General features: G+C 43.6%; 1 protein-coding gene across 8 annotated transcripts in view; it reads left to right on the forward strand.

Annotated features, from left to right (window-relative positions):
- The window catches only part of BAIAP2 (BAR/IMD domain containing adaptor protein 2), a 494,598-nt gene that overhangs the window by 100,413 nt on the left and 373,132 nt on the right, over nucleotides 1-21,053 (forward strand). For all 8 annotated transcript variants that reach the window (XR_013598763.1, XR_013598762.1, XM_078654131.1 and 5 more), the window contains exon 3: nucleotides 12,883-12,969. Coding sequence is in view for 6 of the 8 variants with exons in the window: in XM_078654131.1 (XP_078510257.1) it covers nucleotides 12,883-12,969 (87 nt within the window). In the remaining 2 variants the exon portion in view is untranslated. The remainder of the gene's footprint in view (nucleotides 1-12,882; nucleotides 12,970-21,053) is intronic.

Raw genomic sequence — 21,053 nt, forward strand, 5'->3', positions numbered from 1 at the left:
CTGTGGCTACAGGGAAAGGGTTGGGGGAGGATTAGCCTGATGCCTTTGATGGGTACTGAGACCAAAAGCAATAGTTTTCTTCTCTCTTCTCCCTGGCCGTCCCTGCCAGGCCATTTTAATACCACATTCATGGGAGCGTATTTGCTTGATGGGAAGAATGTTTATTTATGCTGGCACTGCTACGCGGGCGCAAGGGCCTTGTATGGGGATTGTATGTTCAACAACATTATCTTTCTGTCCATCCGCAGGTAATAACGTTGTCAGGCAGACAGACCGTTGGTCTGAGAAAGTTAGGAGAGTGGATTGCCCTCTTCTTATGCTCATGTGGTTCCTGGAGCAGGTTCTTAGACTTGTATTCTGGGATTTGCATAAGTTGCCCTACTGAATGTACATTTTGTTCTTCGGTACTACAAACTGCTGGATGAAAATTGTGTTCTAAAGTTCATTGATTTGGAACTTACAGTTTCACAGTGTACAATCTCTTACTTGTGAAGGGGTTGTTTCGAAGTGTCTTCAATCTTTCTTTCCTGTGGAAGGCTGTCACTGGTTTATGTGCTTCTGCTTTTTCAGAAGGCGACACTTATTGACGGGAATGCATAGGTCATGGCAACAGTGGTGAATTCGATCTGTTACAGGATTGTTAGGTGTGTCTGCCTCTTATCTCATTCTGTCTGACATCTAGGTGCTATTAGGCGTCTGTCCCTTCTTTCCATACTGTTTTGGGTTTTATATACCTTGCCAAAGAAAAAGGGGAGCTCACCCCTGCTTATTTCCGGATTTGAGTTTCATGTTGTTGATTTTGGTAATATCTTGGCTGGTCAGTTTGCTTTGGATATGCTGTTCCAAAAGAGTGCTGAGCAGCTCAGGAACGGACTGTGCATCTTTTAAAAAGAGTATATCAGTATTCAGTGTAGCAGATGTCGTGCCCACTTTGCTGTGTCAAAGCTGCATGCAACCCAACCCAGTGGCAGTGGGTTTGAGCAAGCTGTGGTTGCGCGCTGTGGCTCGCCTTTGTTCTTTTTTTAACCTAAAATTTTAAATTGTATATGTTTGCTACTTTTCATTGAGCTGCACACTCTCACCTCTGCTTGCCAGCTCCCCTAGCCTCGTTCCGGCATGGCTGAGTGCCGCTTGTAACTGGAGGGCTGACGGGGTTGCGGGTGCCATCTTGAAAGGGGCATCACAGGTCAGCGCTTTACTCCTCGCGCTCCAGACCTACTTAAGGGACGCCCCATGCGCACGCGCAGCGGACGGGTGCAGCGAGGGCGCGCCGGTGGCGTGCCAAAGGCAAGCCCGTCTGCACCCGGTTGGGGCTAGGGGCACCCCCTTATGCCCGTTTTTTAACTTACTCCTCCGAGCAACTCCGCTCCTGTCGGGGCCTTTGGCCACTTAGTACCCCTACCCTTGCTCATATTAGGAAACTCGGCTTTTGTCAATTTAATCCTCCCACCCCTTCCCCCCTGAAATGTTCGGACTGGCCCCTATTCCAACCACTACGTTGGGGTCTCCCTCTCTCCCCTGTCCTGTCCCTGTAATCTCTGCCTTTCTCCTAAACACTCGGTCTGCTGTCAAGCACCATCTTGAACACTCATAAACCCAACCTGTTTCTTACAGAAACATGGTTTTGCCCAGACTCCCTGCCGAATGTGCTGGCGGCTCCCCCCCCCTTATTATGCCTTGCCTGCCGATCGGCCCGCGGGGAAGGCCAGAGGCGGGGTGGCGCTGATTGTTCGCTCCACCCTCCACTTCCAACTGTTATCATTCCCCTCCATTATGGCGGTCGACTTTCTGGTCGGCCAGTCGGCCTCTTTCCAGGTTCCCCTTACTTGTGTACTTATTTATCGCCCACCTCAGCAAATGTCGCATTTCATCCCTGCAGTTCAGGAACTGCTGGCAACTCTAGTAGTGAATAACTCCTCTGTTCTGGTACTTGGTGGTCTCAATTTCTGGCCTACAGATCCTCTAGAGGATTCTATGTCCAAAAATTTTACAGAACTGCTCCTTAACTTAAATTTTACCTCACATGTCTCTACTCCCACTCATGTTCACGGCCACATTTTAGACCAGGTCTGGTCAATTAATACTTCCATTTCTTCTCCCCTGGTTATTCCTTGCTCCTGGTCGGACCATTCCTTTGTCTTTCTCCCTCAATCAAAGCTCCATCAAGAAACCTCCTCTTCCTAGGAACACTTGGGCACGTAACTGGAACCGCGCAGACCTAACCACACTCTGTTCCTCTCTTTCTGCCTCCCCCCCTAATCTGGTAGGGCTCTCTCCCTCCTCTCAAGTAGCTACCATCAATAAATGGCTCTCAGAAGGTTGTGACCAAGTGGCCCCTCTTAGACGCGTCAGGACAAAACGCGTTCATTACGCGAACAGATGGTTCAGTGCTGAGCTTAAAGACAAAAAACTCACACTACGGCAGGAGACTGGAGACGCGACTACTGTCCTACCCTAAAAACACAGTATGCCGCCCTCCTTAATGATTATAAAAGAGCGATCCGTCGTGCTAAAACTGACTACTTTTCCTCCAAGGTCCTCCTTGCTGAAAACAAACCGAAGCAAATCTTTTCCATAGTCCACGAGCTAGCCTCTTCAGACAGAGCCACCCTAAAATCAACCCCTTCCCAATCCCTGTGTGATTTCTAAACAATTATTTTATCGAGAAAATCGCTATCAAGTCGAACATCCCATTGCCTTCCCCTTCCTTTCTTAACCCTCTACCTCCGCTTAACCCGTTGCTCCTAGATCAATTACCTATGATCACTAAGGAAGTTTTTCTGACCCTGCTTACTAGGGTTAAATCAGGATCTTCTTCTGATGTTTGTCCGGCACATATACTGAGAGAGATTTTCTCTGCCTGCCCCTCTCCCCCTCTATCTTTTCTTAACAATTCTCTTACGCAGGGTTTTGTTCCTGATTCACATATATCAGCCACAATAATCCCTATCTTGAAGAAACCTGGTGCTGATTCTGCCTCTTTCCAACTTTTGGCCCATTTCCCTTCTTCCTTTCTTGGGAAAGATCCTAGAATGTCATGTCACCAAAGCCCTCAGTGCATTCATTGAGGAGAGCTGCTTCCTAGCCCCTTGTCAGGCTGGCTTCCACCCTTCACATTCCAAAGAATCAGTAGTTCTTTCCGTTTTGGACAAGCCTAGAGGAGGGGCGGATGTTAACCAGCCGCAGGCGCTGGTTCTCCTTGATTTGTCCGCCGCCTTTGACACGGTTGATCACTCCATTCTTCTCACCTGTGTCAAAGCGGCCGGCATCAGGGGTCCCGCCCTGGCGTGGCTCGCTTCTTTCCTGAAGAATCGCACTCAGGCCGTCCATCTGGCTAACTTCTCGGCCCCCCGTGCAACATTCAATGTGGGGTCCCACTGGGTTCTTCCCTTTCCCCTCTTTTGTTTAACCTATATATTTTTCCTCTCATTTTTGCTTTACAGCAAATGGAGGTCACGGTATTCAATTATGCCGATGACCTCCAGTTGATTTTTCAATCTCTCTTCTTCCCCGGCGTCTGTCCATAATTTTCAATCTACTATGATTTTTATCAGGGACTGGATGAACTGCAATCACCTTAAACTTAATCCGGATAAAACCGAATTGGTGCTTATAGGTGGCAGCTCCTGTCCCTAGACCCCCCTTTTTTGGCCTCCGTCCCTGGGCACTTCTCCTTCGCCTTCTTTTTCTGTTAAAACACTAGGGATCAATCTTAATACCAATCTCACTATGCACTCTCAGATTAGTTCTGTAATCTCCTCTTGCTTTTTGACCCTCCGCACAATACGCAAGATCTCACGTTTCTTTTCCATCTCTGCCTTAAAAATTATTCTTTTGGCCATGGCAACATTTTGTACACTGGTGCTCCTGCCTACGACCTTCGGCGCCTCCAACTTATTCAAAACCAAGCAGCCTGGCTTATCTACAAACTCCCCAAGTCTCATCAAGTCACTCCCCTGCTGCAAACTCTGCACTGGCTCCCTATTCGGGAACGTGCATTTTTCAAAATGGGCTGCATGACTTTTCAGGCCCTAGCAGGAACTGCACCAGCTTTTGTCAATTCCCAAATTAAAGCACATGTCCCAAGCGGGGATCTACGCTCTTCCACTCAATTTTTACTATCTGTTCCCCGTTTCAGGAAGAAGAAATCGGTGGGCCTGAGGTTTTCCACCCTGGCTCCCACCTTCTGGAACACCCTCCCTTTCCCATTAGGTCCTCCTCCTCCTATTCTGACTTTCGTAAAGCTCTCAAGACCCTCCTCTTCTCACGAGCTTTCCCGTCCTAAGCTGTCTCTTCCCACTCTCATGGGTATGTGTCCCCCAGCGCCAAGAAACCGCCTGGTGACCGAGCCCTTTACAAGTCTTTTAACTTCAACTTCAAAGCTGTTCCCTGAGCACTAACCGGCAGTGTTCTTAGATGATATTTCCATTGAACGGTTATGTGGGATTCAGTTCAGTTACTTTCTACACATTATTTTCTCAAACCTCTCCTTTGAGCTATGAATGCCTTATCTTCCGTGAACGTCAAGGTTTTTGATTGAGTTATATCCTGAGACCAACATTTGCGGAGTACCTCTTTGGTATTGATTCATGAAATAAGGTTCTTCAGCTAGAAGTTATCATAAGAAGAATAAGCTAATTATCATTGTTATTAATCTTTTCGGTGGAGACTCTGTCTGCCTGCATATTCTTTACCACCCCGCTGGTCTTATTTAGTTTAGGACTATTGTTTTACGTTCAATGAAGTTCTAAATTAGCGTGGATTTGCATTTCTGTTAGTAATGTCAACCTCCTCTGTTCTATCACAATGTGAAATGAGGATTAGAGCACCAGGGTGGAACCATATGTTTCCTAACAGTACATCCAGGAAGGTACCGTAGTCGAGTTGGTATCCTGGCATAGGAGAACTATTTGAACGTTTGCAGATCATGTTTGGCTCTCAAAGAAGATTCTTTCCCACTCTGCTAGCTGTGACAAACGTTCTATATGACCGTTTCAAACACTGCACACATTCTTTCAGTGGCACTCACATTACATGCCGTGGTGTGAGTCCTACAAATAGGGTTAAGAGTAATCCGTATTTCAGTTAGAGAATCGTGGTGGCCTTGTGGCTGCTTTTGTCCGTTCCTTTTTCAAGGAAGGGAAAGAGTGCTAGATATTTATTCCAATATATTCGCTAAATGGACGGCAGTGGATAAGGGGAAAGCTGTCTTCACCTCCGCCTGATGGTCAAAAATACTCCGAAGCATTTTTCAGACTAATCCAGACTAGTCCTCTAGTTTCGCCTAAAACAGAGCTAAAAAGCAAAATCTTCAAGAGTGGAACACTCCTGGGTTGTGCAATGTTCCTTTTCTAACATTTGCAGCATATCCTAAACAATGTTTTGAAGTTCTTTAATACCGAGGATGTCTGCATCAGTTTCATACCTAAGGCTATAGTTGCAGCCTGATTACTTGTTTGTTTTGTATGTGGAGGGAGAACCTTTTCCCACATGTTAGCTGTGGGATGTTCCATAGAAAGGTTTTGTGTCAAGTAGCCCTTATTAACGGCTGGCTTTGAGATAGTATTCCAGGAAATCCGCCCTCTTAACTCTACCATTCCTGCAAACTGCCTCCTGCAGAGCACTGCAGCTTTCTCTGGTCTGACTTTGATATAGTTATTTTTGTTCCTCTTTATAGATCCTTGAGTTTTAATTTCACGATTGGAGGTCTGGTCTTCATTTTAAAAGCCTGCCTTTGAAATGCTGGTTCTGCTAACCTATCTGTATATACTTCCACTTGGGTTAAATTCTACTGAGAAATATTTGTTTTTTGATTTTCGTTTTTCACACATTAGAGTGCACCAACATTTAGGCTGAATTTTCCCTTTTCAATAAACTAGCCTAGCATCAGGAGCTTTTCATGAGAGAAGCAAATGTTTGATGGACACAAAGTAGACTTGAGCATCATCTGGGTTGTGCTACGAGCTTATTACCTGGGCAGCATTTGCAGTAAGAATGTTAGCTGTAATCCATGAGATAAGTGTTGGCGCGAGATTGAATCCACTATTCTTTTTTTAGGGTAAGAACAGAAGTGAATATTATAATAAAAAGAAACTAACTTGATTCATAACCTACCTATCCCACTTCAATAGCATACAAGAATCTCGCTTCGGGAGTTACTCCTGGATCATCGTTCTCAAATATGCTTGGTCAAAAGCTTCAGTTTTTGTTACAACTTGTTGGTTTGAGGGATTTACTTTTTGATGTGAGTTGTAAAATAGACGCTGCAGCAGTGTGGCCAAATGCCCACTGTTTTTGAGAAATAGAGAATGTTACTAAAATTAAACTATGGATAGAAGACATTCCTTGCTTACTAGATCAGACTTTCCGTATTGTTTACTAACTTCACTCCACAATTGCAACTTAACAGAAATATTCAGCCCAAGTATGCTAGTGGAGTTACCACCCAAGTTATTCACAGAACCTCAGTCTTTATGATTTCAGTGTTCGAAAAATATACCTTCATGCAAATAAATACTCTAGGCCCTGTAGCTAAGCCTTTTTTTTATACAGTTCATCAAAGATGATGTTCATCAATTTAATCCTCCTTCGTTAAGGTTTAGAACTGCTTTGAAGAAGCTCCATAGGTTACCCCTCTTCACATTAATTATTAAGGGATGTATTCATGAATGCTTTTGGGAGAATCCATAATTTAATGATGTCAGCCTTTACATACTTGAGGATAATTACTATGTGAAAGTAGCTATCTTATTCAGTGATCAAGGGGAACGGTCTCACTATAAGGAAACAACACAATCTCTTAGAACTCTTTTGGCCTTAACTTCTCACTAAAGGTTAGCAACTTATACTGACTGACCTTTGGGTAGTTTTGGTCAAGGGTTTTCGCAACACAACTGGGAATATGATTGCATTCAGACTTAATTTTCAATAGCTTCTTCATCTGAGGTTGCGGGGAGGTTGAAGTGGAAGTTAAAACACATGCCTGTTGTCCCATCTCCTAGTCAACCGGGGTCTGTCTTGAAAATGTTACCATTTTACTATCTCATGAAACCACACATCTAAAAAGATCCCATCCTGGTCCTCTCTAAAAAAAAAAAAAAAAAATGTTACATCAAAGTGGACACCAGGTGACGGGGGTCGGTGGGACTGAATAGCAACACATCCACTAGGTTTTATGGTTGCAGGCTTCTGACCAATGAAAGAAAAAGAAATTTGATGCATCATCCACAGCCATCAATTGTATAACTTTGCAAAGCTGACACAGAAACTTTATGCAGAGGATTTCACTAAAGGGGAGAAGTGGCTATTGATATCAAACAATAATATCCTAAAGGTATGCTTTGGACTCTGAGTGTTGTAGAGTATAAATTTTCCCACTCAAAGGCATCGAAAAACACAGATTTGCAACAAATATGGACTCTAGCGCAGAAGCTCGTTGGTGCCAAATTTTTTTTGTGGCAAAATAGAGCCCTTGCATAACATTTTCTCCAACCCACTTAAAGAGTGATTCAGAATTCCCACCCAGCTAATACTGGGGCAAATGTTTGTGTTGAACACGTGGTACCTTGAGCAGCTAACTTTGAAAGAACTGTCTATTCAGCTACTTAACAAGCTCTTTTATTTCTTAACGACATAACTGTGCACAATTAAAATCCACCATTGATGAACTTTGCAGCGTGACTCCTAAAAATCTGATCATTTGGACATTTTCACTGCTGTCAGGCCTGTGTGGAAATGTTTAAATTTGCAATTTGATGTGTGAACGGTTTTATTCAATCTGTGTTTTCTCTTGTTACCAGACTCCTCTATATCTGATAATTATTGCAAGGGCAGCAGCCTGTTTTTTGATTCATTACAGGTTATCTTTCAGCTATCAATTTGAATGGAAAATTGACTTTTCTTAGCTCATAATTTGAGTTCCCCTCATGAAATCCTTTTTTTATATGGCTTAAACACATATTCTCTCTCGTGAAAAATGTCTAGCTATATAAAAATTCATAGTAGATCCTGTTACCTGTTGAGCTCATATAGAATTTATATGAAACTTCTTGAAAAATTACTTTTAACTTCTACCAGAAGAGTGAGTCATGCTTTCATATTTTTCTTCGTTAAGGATGGCTCACTCTTAGGATCAGTTGGAGGTTTTTAAAGTTGTTGATGACTTACATAGTAATGCTTTGCTTTCGCTGTGAATCTTCCACCTGCTGGTTCTCCATCTGTTACTTCCATAACTAGCCATCAGAATTCCTCCTGTGTTATGTGATGGCACATTAGTTGTTGCTCTGTCTGTTAATAAAGTTAAAAAAACACTGGCTTTTATCTTTAATAACTTCATGTAAACTATTAACTTTTAGAACACTCATCTCGCATTGTAAATGAAGACACTGACAGCATCTCAGTTGTGACACACCACATTGCCAGAAATGTGTGATGACACCACAGACCGATTGCTTCTCCCTTTCCAAAAACGTAATTGCCTGGGCAGTGAATTAGGTTGGCCATTTCTCAGCTCGTCCATGAAGAGCTCTCTCGATAACCTGCCTGTAGACTTTCAATGCTTGGTTTCACCTGTCAACCAAGTATGTGGGGAAACTGGAAGCCAAAATGCTGGAGAAGTTGCTAACCTGTACCCATTATTTCTTTGGCATTAATAGCTTCTATAGTTCAGCATAGGTGACCTTTAGAGCTCTGTACTCTTTTTAAATAGTCCTTCCCTTACCTGCATCTCTTCACTTTAGCGCCGCGCTACCCTGCTTGCAGCTTTCCCAGTCTTCCAAACGGCACATAGAGGTGCTCAGGGAATCCCGGGGACCTGCTGACGAGCATTTGGTGGCGGCCATCTTGGGGGTAGGCTGTTGCATTGGTCGCAGTCTAGTGGTGCAGCTTCGCACCGGACTGCCAGCGACGCCTTAAAACTAAGCTCTCTCCGCGCAGCGGACGCGCGCTGCGGAAGCGCCTAAGGAGCGCCGAAGGAAAGCCCGTCTGCGCCAGTCAGCGTCCCGGAGGCTCCAGGGCGTGGGCCTTTTCCTTTGGGTGCTCCTTTGGGATGGCATCGTTTACAAGGGACGAGCTTTTTGCTCTGAGATACACTAATGAGTCATGTGCGGCCGTCTTCCCCAAACCGCACCGCTCGCTCAACACATGTCCGGCATGTGGCTGGCAACCTGGCGATCGCCGCATCACCTCTCTGACCCCCCCCGACCTCTCCCTCTCCTACTATTAGGGGCATGCTGCTTAATACTAGATCTTTAAGCAAGCATGCAGCTGATATTTACAGCCTCCTGACTGACTCTAGACCTCACTGTCTATTCTTAACTGAAACTTGGCTGGGGGAGGGCGCGGGACCGGACATCGCCTGCGCCATCCCCCCGAGCCATGTGATATACAGGAAAGATAGAGTCAAGGGAAAGGGGGGTGGTGTCGCACTGGTCATTGACAGGAGTATTGCCTGTTCCATTATTCCAGTGGACGACATCACAGGCTGTGAAGTTCTGGCCTTCTCCCTCTCTCTTTCCTCTCATCAATCTTGTATTGGTCTATTGGTCTATAGACCCCCTGGCCCTATTGGCACCTTCCTTGAAGAACTCCATGCAGTGATCTCCATATTGTGCCTCAGCACTGACCACTGTCTGTTGTTGGGCGACTTCAATATCCATATGGATAAGGAGGACGACCCGGACAGTTTTAAACTTAAAGACATTACATCTGCCCTTCAGCTTCTGCCATACCTCGGATCACCAACTCACTGTAAAGGGCACATTTTAGATCAAATTTTCTCTACTGCCCCTATCGTCCTGACCTCCCTCGCCCCTGTTTTGTGGTCAGACCACTTCTTAGCGGACTTTGAGATCCGCCTTACCATTAAGAAATCTGCTTACGGACTCTGGCGGGATGCGCGCCCTTCTAGGGCTTTTGAGCATATTTCTCCAGCTATACTGCACAAGGCTCTTGAGACTCATCCTTGCCCACTTACTGGTTCGCTTGCAATCGATCTAGATCTTCTTCAGAATTGGCTGACACAACAACTAACCATCCTTGCCCCTCCCGTTCTGCCAAAGCCACGCTCAGTTAGATCTTCTGCCCCGTGGTTTTCGCCGGCTCTGGCCGCTAAACGCCGACTTTGCAAACAAGCCCAACGGATCTGGCGCAAATGTTACGACACCAGTGCCAAAGAAATCTATAGTGCTCGGATCAGGGACTATCATCAAGACATTATAGTTTACAAAAAATCCTATCTGGCCAGCAAAATCAATGGTGCTTCCAACTCCTGTAAGGAAATCTTTAAAATAGTTAAGGATTTCATCTCCCCTTCCTGGGCCTCTCCCAAACTGACTCATTCTGAGTCCTGGATCACCGAATTGGCAAATTTTTTCACTAACAAAATTAGGGCCATCCAGGTCTCCTTCGGATCCGCCACCCTGGACCCCCTTCCCTGCGTAGGATCCTCTGACCCCCCCGCAGTCATTTTCCACTCCCTCCCTCTGGAACTTCCCTCCACTATCCTTTGAGTCTTCCCTTGACCTGCTTTCCAAACTAAAATCTGGTTCTCCCCTGGACCCGTGCCCTGCCAAATTCTTGGCACGCATGGCCCCTACTCTTAATCACCTTATCAACCCTATTCTTAATCTCTCGTTCAACACTGGTGTAGTCCCCCAAGCTTGGAAGCAGGCCCTCATTCTGCCCCTTCTGAAGAAAGCTAATCTGAACCCGGATCTTCATCTTAACTACCGACCCATCTCTCTTTTGCCAGCATTGGCGAAAGTGGCCGAGAAACATGTCCACTCCACCCTGTCCCACTTTCTGGAATCCCATGACATCTTGCATAGATCCCAATCGGGTTTCCGCTCAAATTTGAGCACGGAAACAGCATTGTTGGAGATCACTGAGGTAATCAGAGAGACCTTGGATAGGGGAGGAAAGGCCTTGCTGGTGATGCTAGACCTTTCGGCGGCCTTTGACACCGTTCCCCACGACCGTCTCCTATCTAGACTCTGGGAGATAGGTCTTAGGGGGACGGTGTTCGGATGGTTCAGGTCTTTCCTCACTGGCCGTCAGCAAATGATCTGGGCTCCACCTTTCTCTGCCGCAATGCCGTCTCTCGAGGTCGGAGTGCCACAGGGCTCAATTCTGAGCCCCTCACTCTTTAATATCTACATGACCCCTCTGGCGGCACTTGCGGAGAGTTTTGGGGCTCAGATTGTGTCATATGCTGACGACACTCAACTCCTGTTCACTTGTGACAAGGGACAGGATTTTGACGGGGCGTCCATCCGGGGTTGCCTTGGGGCTGTGTTTGACTGGTTTAGTTGGCACTGCCTCAAGTGCAACTCCGATAAATCCGAGGTTTTGTTCTTCGGCTGCCCCGCTAATCCTAAATGGAAAGATTGGTGGCCGGCAGACATGTTTCCCCCTACGGGCGATTCAGGGATCGCAAAAAACCTGGGCATCCAGGTTGACAATTGTCTCTCTTTTGGGACCCAATTGTCAGGATTAGTTGGCAAATGTTTTGCCACACTAAAGAGGCTTAGGAAGTTCCTGCCGTTTCTATCCTTGGAACACAGGAAGATCACAGTCCAGGCCCTTATCATCTCCAGGCTGGACTATTCTAATGTTCTCTACCTTGGCCTGCCGGACTACCTCCTGTCACGTCTTCAGGTGGTTCAGAATTCGGCAGCTCGGGCCATCTTTGGCCTCCCCAGAAGAGCAAGGGCCAGTGAGCTTCTCAAGACTCTCCACTGGCTCCCCCTGAAGAAGCGTATCATCTTTAAGGCCCTGACCATCGCATGCAAAGCTTTGCATGGTATAGGTGCCCGCTATCTTCAGAAATGGGTCTGCTTCTACTCTCCATCCAGATCCTTGCGCTCTGCCTTCCAGGCCAAGGCAGTTACTCCCATGATCCGGCGTGCTCGCTGTGGCGGGCGCTCTTTTAAACATCTTGCCCCGAAGCTTTGGAATGATCTCCCATACTGCTTGAGATCTAGCTCCACTCTCTTAGCTTTCAGCAAGGATCTGAAGACCTTCCTTTTCCTGTAATATCTTTGCTTGTTGAGCTACTTTCTGTCACTCATCCGTTTTTCACCCTTTCTGGACTTGCTGAGGCTCTTGCAGCGCCGGGACACTCCTCGGAGTAGCCGTGCGCTATAGAAGCACCCCCCTTAACATAACATAACATAACATAGGGACCCTCTTTCTACCACCTTCCCTCCTCTTCCCAATCTTTCTACCTTGGCTGTTTAACTTATTTTGCATGATCTGAAATTAAATGTACAATAGGAGCAGCGTTTTTGGAGGCTTTACTACGGGCAGTTGGAGGACTGGGTTCGGATTACTTGGAGAGACTACATACAGATTCAGTATCTGAAGATGGTGCAAATTCATTATTTAGCCAAATATGTAAGAAATACTAATGTTGGAGAAACATTTGCTACAGCAGAGCAAGCAATTTTTTTGTTTGGACCTGTGTCCGGTTCTCAGTGACACCAAATGCAACCTTTATTATTTTTTTCACCCGATTGGTACTGTGGTCTTTTCATCCATGTTCTTTCCATAGAGCGAAAATGCTGTACAGTTAATCAATACACGTCTTAAAAGTTAGAAAGGCTATGAAGGTCCACCATCCAAACAACCTACAAATTGCTGAAATGTCTTGTGGAATGGACAAAACGGGAAGTGGGGGTTCCGTGTATTGAACTATAAGCAAATTATATTGTTGTTTGCATCCTGATGTGACAAAAAAAATGAGATCCTTTCCACAATCTGTCTCTTTCCCTTTGCAGCTAGCAGTATGCTAAAGATGAAAACCCTAGTCCCATATTTCTATGCTTTTCTTTTTTTGATCATTGTAAGAAACTGTGCAATTTTTATTTTGTATTTTCTTTTTAGGTGTAACGTTTGCAGCAAAAGGCTACTTTGATGCTCTGGTTAAAATGGGAGAATTGGCCAGTGAAAGCCAAGGCTCTAAAGAACTTGGTAAGTTGAGGCCGCTGAATGATTTAGACTGAGCCAGGCAAGCATTTAAAGCACGCTGTGACATCAGTTTACCTGCGCCTTAAATTTAAAGTTAAATAAATAACACGGTACCCACCAGTTCCTGTCATTTTGATCAAAACTGGTACTGACCAATTAACAAAATTTAGAATGAAAATTCTTCTTTTAAATTTGTTTGATTTACAGTCCTTTACTTGAATGAAATCTATTTTGTAATGTTATGCTTCATTTGTGCCTATGCCTTCTTGCTCCGAAATTGGGTATGTTCACAGTTGTCTCATTAAAGGGACTCACAACCAACGTTTTTTTTGTTGCCAATATTTGTACATTCTACCAATATACGCTATATGTGACTTAATTTTGTAGGTGAACTAAACGAGTACAATTTGAGAGGAAACTGTTGGGAAACACTGAACACCCTTGGTATGCACTGATGTGCTTAGCCATAGGTCCTCGGATCTAGCGACTCTCTGACCTATAATCTGACCCTATCGAGAGGTGTCTCATACCAATAGCTTGGAGACCTGAATCCTTTCTAAAGACTTAACACTAGGTTTTAAGTTTCTCATATACCTTTGCCCAGGATTTTTCTCTTGCATCCTTGCACATGTCGTCATCCTAACTGCAACTATAGTTGCATATCTATTCACGTAGCTGCATGTCCCCAAAGATTGCCATGATGACATACACTCAAACATGACCGATCCTTTGTCAGGAGTCACCGGCTCTACTAATTTGAGAAGCAAACCATGTCCTAGCAGTGAAACTCTTGTAGTTTTCTTCCACACACTGAAAATAAAAAAAGACAGAAGTTATGAAGCACTTTAGCAAGCGTGTGTGTATGTATATATATAAATATATAATCTGTGTATATGTGTGTGTATGTGTATATATATATATATATGTGTGTGTGTGTGTGTGTGTGTGTGTGTATACATATATATTGCAGAAGTACGTAAAATCATCAATGGATTTCCCCCCTCCCCCCAAAAGAATACTTATCTTCTCCGAGTTCTTCAGAGTGGTTTCTCTTACGGCGACCACCCGGATATCCCTGAGAAGGGGCACTGGTGTGGTGTGTATAAGGTGTATGGGTTGCATCGGTAACACGTTGCCCTAGTTTTAGAGACTGGAGCGTGCTCTTGCCAGCCATACCGGTTATGACCAGGTTTATTTTCACTCTTACCATGGCGTCTTTTTGAAGCCACTGCCCAGTGTGCCCATTTCGAGCAGCTCCATTCTGACTACGCCCACTGTGTTTTTCTGACCTCACTTTTAGTATAATTGCAGCTTTTCCATATGCTTTTAAGACTGCTCTTTCGGGCATGTCCGTGAGAACACTTCCTACTCTTGAAATAAATTGATGCTGGTCTATTCTGCTGCTGTTCTATCAGGGAGCAGCAAAGCGTGCTTGGAACGAAGCTACCATTAAATAGCTGGCCGAATACTTTTCAGAAGATGTCCGTTCTAGGTGTGACCATGTACATTCTGTGCGGCCATGTTCTGCTGTTCCATTGACTGGGCAGTTTATCAACCTCTGATTAATAATGTGTAGGATTCCTTTGAGTCGTGTTTGTATGGTTAGTGCTGTTTGACTTGCAGACGAGAGGCTTGTGGTGAGTGAGGTGTCGGTTCCTGTGGTTCTTGCCGAGTAACGCTTTGAGAAACCTGATCTCCCGAGCAAAGCGCGCTGTGCAAGTTAATATCCGTGACCCCAGCTCCTCACTTACTAGAATGTCGTTTCTTTTGCCAATAGTTTAATTTTTATTGTTGTTTGTTGCACAACCGCATTTGTCCAGTATCTTATGCTTCCCTGCCCCCGGGGAGACTCTCTGGCAGATTTCATGATTTATTATTTATGGCTTAAATCTCTGGAGGAATTCTCTCCACAGCACAGCAAGATAAACCTCTGCATCATTGCCCTAACTCTCCTCCGAGACCTAATTTCCTTTCTATTAATAATCTCTTCTAAGAACCCCCTTTTGAAGAGTTTGCCTGGTAGTTTACTAGTACATGCACCAGGCTGCCCTCAGGGTAGCCTTCGAGCAACAAGCGTGGCTTTTCCTAGGCTTATTACTGAAGAGTTAGGTGATGAGATTTGTATACATTAAAAATAAATGGTGATTACTGCCTGCAGGCTTTCGTGGTCCGGTGCTGCTGTTCAGAGGCCCACTGGGAAATCGAGAGGTTTATTTACTGGTCATGCCTCTGCAAGTCCTAGATGACTGTGGGAGAGTCGGTCACAACTTTGCCTGGAGGGCCTCTGAAGAAGTCCCGGTCTTGCTCCTGCCTCTGATAAACTAGCAGATACTTGGTTGCTGTGAATGAAGTGCTTAGACTCGAATCTGACCCATTCTGTTTGACTGGCCTCAAATTTGGGGTGTATTGCTGATAATACTGAGTGGTAGTAAAATAGGAGGTTTGACAAAATTGTGGATTTTTAATCTATGGTGCATGTAGCAACTCCCGCCCCTCCTTTAACTAGGGTTGTTACACAGTGTTCTGCAGTGATTGTGTTATTTGTTGTTCTGTTTTCCTAAGCCTTTCCAAGTCCATCTCTGCCCCGGTTAACGCCAGACCAACAAATATGTTATAGCACTATCTGAACTTTCTATAATTCGGTTTCTTTGTAAAGTTCCCTTTACACTGACATAGTGCGGTGGTCTTTGAGATGCAGTGCTGCTCTAAAAGCACTTGCAGCTTTGTTGATACCATTCCTTGAAATGGGATCGATGGTGAAGTTAACAAGGGTAACTCTATATGGGTCATATGCAGAGAACAGTAAGAGTACTGTGGGTTAAAATAAGGCGATCTCATAGATTTATCCTTCCTTTTCAGTTCCCTGTGGATGTTTTAATTGGGCCTTGGACTACGTACCCCATTATTTTCTGATAGTCGAGAGCCTCTTAACTTAAACATTGATGTAGCAGCACATGACTCTGTGATTGTTAAATCTGTGCGACATATTATGCTCATCACACTAATAGAGAGTGAAAGGCCAGAGCAACACAAAAAGCATTGTTCAGACTTTCACTGCTACATTTTAGTATCACTAATTCTTTGGCTTCAGGAGAACATTTATGGAAGCCAGCAAGTTATTACAAAGTTTCTGCGCGAGATAGGAGGCAAAGTGTCCTTGAAGAAATGAGGAAGCTTAACAGTGGACCGTGTTTTTTTGCCGTGCATGATAAACTCTATTTGAAGTTTGATTCAGTAGCACAATGTCTGTATGAGTAGTTAGATTTTTCGAGCATGCAGAATATTCCACTAGAAACTGATAACTGGGTGCAATCAGACTATTGATCATCACAGCTACGAGCAGTGCTACACTACGCCCTCCCTGCCTGACAAACAGACCATAAGATCTGTGATTAATGCTTTACATCCTGCATCTTGAAAGTGATTTCAGGCTGTCTGTGCCACAACAGGCAGTCCTAAAATGTCAATTACAGGTTATACTTTTGAGCGATCTAATGACCACAACATGGGCCGTGGTTGAAACTGGGCTGTGTGACCCCCCTCCCCCCCCACATCCCCCCTCCCTCCCCCCCACAAAAAAAAAATTCCACCTGGCAAAATATTTGTTGCACAATGTAATGGTATCAAAAAATGCTACTTTAAAAGAAAAAAAAGTGGTGGCAAAGCTGATTGATCTGACTCGCGTTTTGAGTCTTAAACATTTAGTTTAAAAAAACACTGCTGCAGTGAAAAAAACCGAAGCAAAAAAACTGCTTTCTTTATGCAATGAACGGTAACGAAGAGAGCTAATTTAATGTGTGGTGATTTCGGGTGCTTTAATGCAATAATGAAATCACTCCACTGGATTTGGAAAAATACAACAGCCCGTATCATGAGGTGAAAGAGAAATACTACTCTGGGAGGAGCCAAGGCCCTTTCTAAGTATATTTTAAAATATTGGTAGCATATTAATTTCAGTGTAGATTTTGTTCGACTTTAAGAAAGCTATATAGTAGGAAATAGTGCATGGGTCTTGTTCTATAAATGCTCCATATCAGGCTTTAGTGATTATACAGTTTTATTTACCTGTACGTTGCTCACCCATGTTGTTGAATCATAGATAGTTTCAAAATGTTTTTTGTTTATTCCCAGCAATAGTATTCCCGTTCTCACATGGCTAGCCAATGTCTTGTGATCGGAGTCCCTTGGGCTGAGGTTATACGGAGTGGTGACTTGGGGAGGGAAATCTACAGGACCCCTGACCCTGTAAAATGAACTAAAAGCGCACAACTCCTAATAGAGTGTAAAAGCTCCTTTTGTTAATACCCCTGGGCTGCCAGGCTCCAGGTCCTGTTCTTAGAGCGGAGTCTGACCGCAGTGCACTCTTTCCAGCAGCCGCCCCTGGCAGCTTGTCGGCCTCTGATTGGAATGGTAATAGTGAGTCCGTAGAGCTTAAGAAATCCTCTTAATTGGATTTTCTGCGTTCTGTAGCTTTTTTTTCTTTGTGTTGGCAGAGTTCTCGTTCTGAACCTTCAGTGTCTGAGTTCACATGGAGAGTGACAGTAGATGGAATACTGATCTTTTCACATAACAAACACCGTGCTGCAAACATGAAAATTAACTCCTCTATTGGCGTAAAATAGGTCACCTACTTATACACTTTTTCGTCCATCCTAAACGTGTGGTAGAATTTCACACCAAATTGGGTTACCCATTATTGTTTTTAAAGAAAGTGTGATTTTATTTTTTCCAATTAAACAATGGCTATTTGTAACCGTTGCTAAGAGAGGCTTACATTCACGTTAAACCAAGAAATAACTTTCCCGTATATACTTATAGAGTATGCAGAATTGCTGAAACATGTTTAAAATAAGTCTGGGAAGTAAAGGTTGTGAGGAAAATCAAATGTGGGCTGTTCTTTCTAGAATGTAAATAATTTGATTGAGGACGGCGAATGGGAGTTAGTGGCTTACTTAGCTGGTGGTGTTAAGACGAAGGTAATTCATGTATTATTTGTCATGAGCTCTAATGCAACATATGTTGCTACTCTTGAATGGTACAATTTGTGACGAATGCCTGCACATTTGTGTTTCCTACTGATGGGTAGCGAACAATGACATCAAGAGCTAGAGCCTCCCAATCGAAGTGCTGTCAGCAAACAGTATTGCTGCCATTCCTTGTGTGTTGGGGTGGGAGTGTTGCCGTCTATAACCAATGACCCTTTCACTAGTAGGTTGAGTCGGTTGAAGTACCAAGGAAGCAGGAAACTACAAGTAGTATGTCCTGTTTAATCCAGGCTGCTTGATTTCAATTCTTTGAACGGACAAAGGAAAGAAAGAAAAAGGAACTGAGGATATGCAGCAGGGCAGTTGGAGCTGTCCTAGAGTGCAGAGGGACTTTTGGGATCTGCATCATCACAGGAAACAACAGTAAGTTGTGTATTCCATCATGAGACATGAATGGAAAGAGACCTTGCTGCCAGAAGCATCTGCTAGAAAATAGACTGCCTACCAGCAGTGGAAAGAGGCACTTGCACTGATGGAATGGGTTGAGAATTACTTCTAACGTGTATTGCCAAACTTGGTGCTGAGATTCCTTTATGGATATCGAGTGATAGAGGTACCATTTATAAATCTTAATTAATTTCATTATTTTGAAATAAGGCAAGTCCTTATATTCTTTGTAAATTTTTACCTCATGTCAATATAGTAATGAGCTTTACATTTGCGTACTTCTGTACATATTAATATACATATTAACCTAACATGAATGTTGTTCAAGAAATAACTTCTTAAATATTTACACAAGTGAGTATTGAGCAACTTTAGTCTTATCACTATAGCGGTTCCAATGTTTTAGAAGGTTTATCTTTGGGCTTTCTGTTAATTGACATTTCTTTGTTACAGATTTATTAGTGTTGAAATGTAGGTTTGACTTTTTTTATTTCTATCTTCTTAAAGCAGTGACTTAATATAGTGTGTTTCTGTTGCTGTTCCTTGGTTTGTACAAGGTATGAAAGAATTATGTAAGATACTTATAGGTGAGGTAAGCATGGGTGTGTTTGGAAAAGCCTTGTCTTCAGTCTTTGATTTTAAATCCGAATAACTTTTGTAAAGATTCTTTTGTTAGGATGACTTTGGGATATGAGAATACCTTGTTCTTGAAGTCTGTAAAGACTATTGATTGCCTGGAATTACGAGATACCCTTTGTGATTTGTGCAAATGCCCTGGTTGTGGAGTAAGTGACACTTTGCATTGATTTTCTTGTTTTGTGAGCTTCACCTTACCGTTGTGGTGCTGGTGTATAATTCAGTTTATTAGATTGTCATTGTGGGTCGTACTATACCTCAGAGTCGAATAGTGAAGTGTCTTCTTTCAACCTTTTGTTGCACAGACTTATTTATCATGCAATACCTTTAATAAACTTAAGATGTTTTATAAAACCAGCTACATGATCACTTATCACGTTTTTTTCTTCCTGTTCACGTTTTTTTCCCCGTGTCTCACTTCCTTCCTTTGTGCTCATTACTCTCGACAAGCAAATGTAACCCATGCTTCCATTAGTGGCATTGCACGCACCCCTCTCCATTTAGTAATTCAAACTACATATGTCTAGGAGAGCTGCACGGAAGAGAATTAAAGTGTTTTAATCTATCGGATTATTAAAAGTAGATGCTTAAAATGGATATGGAATATCTGCATGTCTGGCTAGCTCTAAAATATCTTTAAGAAAGATTCAAACCTTTTCCTTCCAATTGCTATATTCTCAACAGTTCCCTCCTGGTAGCACAGGATCAAAACTACCTGGTAGATTGCTATATTGTATCTTACTTCTGAAATCCAGCTAAGACTATTGTAAGTGACTAGTCTTCCGGCTAATGAACACAGCTATTGTGAGCGTAGCCGGATTGATGGTTTGAAGATCTGATTGTTCATAAATGATTCAGCTGTAACTGTTCTTGGCATTTTCAACGTCTGCCTAATGAGTATGGGGAATTGTAGTACATTCCAACTTCTCATTCTCTCGCTGTCTTATGCTTGCCCTCTTTCATGGCTGATAATGTATGGCAGGATTTCGCAGCCTGCCCTTCCAAATTTCGCGTTTGGTAAACTGACTGGGGGCCCTAACTTGTATTTCATAATAATTATCTGCTCTAGATTGCTCTGCGCTTATGTACATTTGTGTATAAAAAATGGGTTCACCGTTCCCTCAGATAGAAATCTGCAGGTGGGATGATCGAGTTTCGGCCCCCTGTTAAGTTATACATTTTCCAGCGTCCTTGGGCCTTTATGAAAAGGCCATGCTGCTGCACTTGGACTAAGGAATGCTAGCCTGCTGTCTTAGGAGACCTGCTGTGAGAAGACTTTATGGGAACCCTGAAGCGCCACATGCGGCATTATCTAGGCCTGCTTCTGACACTGCTGAACTGAGAAGGTAGCAATTATCCTTTCCACTGCTGTCAGCCAAAGTGCACCTCTCTGTACGTGTATTTGAAACTGCCGAAAGAAATGCAAGCTAGAAGGGGAAAGAAAGATTCCTTTTTGGAAATGGTATTGAAGAAGCAAGGGGTGATTATTGCCATTTTCTTTTGTCTTTGTATCTATTTTTCCCAATGCAGTGCATAGTGTGGGAAGGAGGGTCTTCTTCCCACGCAGCGATTAAAGCGATAATGCAAACAGTGAAAGAGAAGAAATAGCTATTCTGATTGATCCGAATCATACCCTTTATAGCGCAGAGAGTAAAATGTGCCTGTTGCCTTCCTTAAACAAGCTAATAGACGTTTGGTATCTGTGCCGAATTGAGCATTTCTGTCCTCCGAAGGGTCTAAAACTGTTTACTCCTCTTGTTGCATCTAGTGTTCTTGCAGATATCGAATGCTCCCTGATGATAGAGGTTATGTCTGGCGATCTGAGATGGACAGTTTTAACATTCAACCCTAATGGATGCTGTTACAGAGCATCTAATGCAGGATATGAACGTTTGTCCAAGGTCCTGATCCATTCTAAGATTTCAGAATAACCACTATGTAAATTACCTTTTTAATGCAATGCTTGTTAATTTCTCATGTAGCTCTTATGAACAATTGACATGGATCAACTTTGGATAC

Source organism: Lissotriton helveticus, chromosome 7, assembly GCF_964261635.1.
Source record: "Lissotriton helveticus chromosome 7, aLisHel1.1, whole genome shotgun sequence".
NCBI lineage: Eukaryota > Metazoa > Chordata > Amphibia > Caudata > Salamandridae > Lissotriton > Lissotriton helveticus.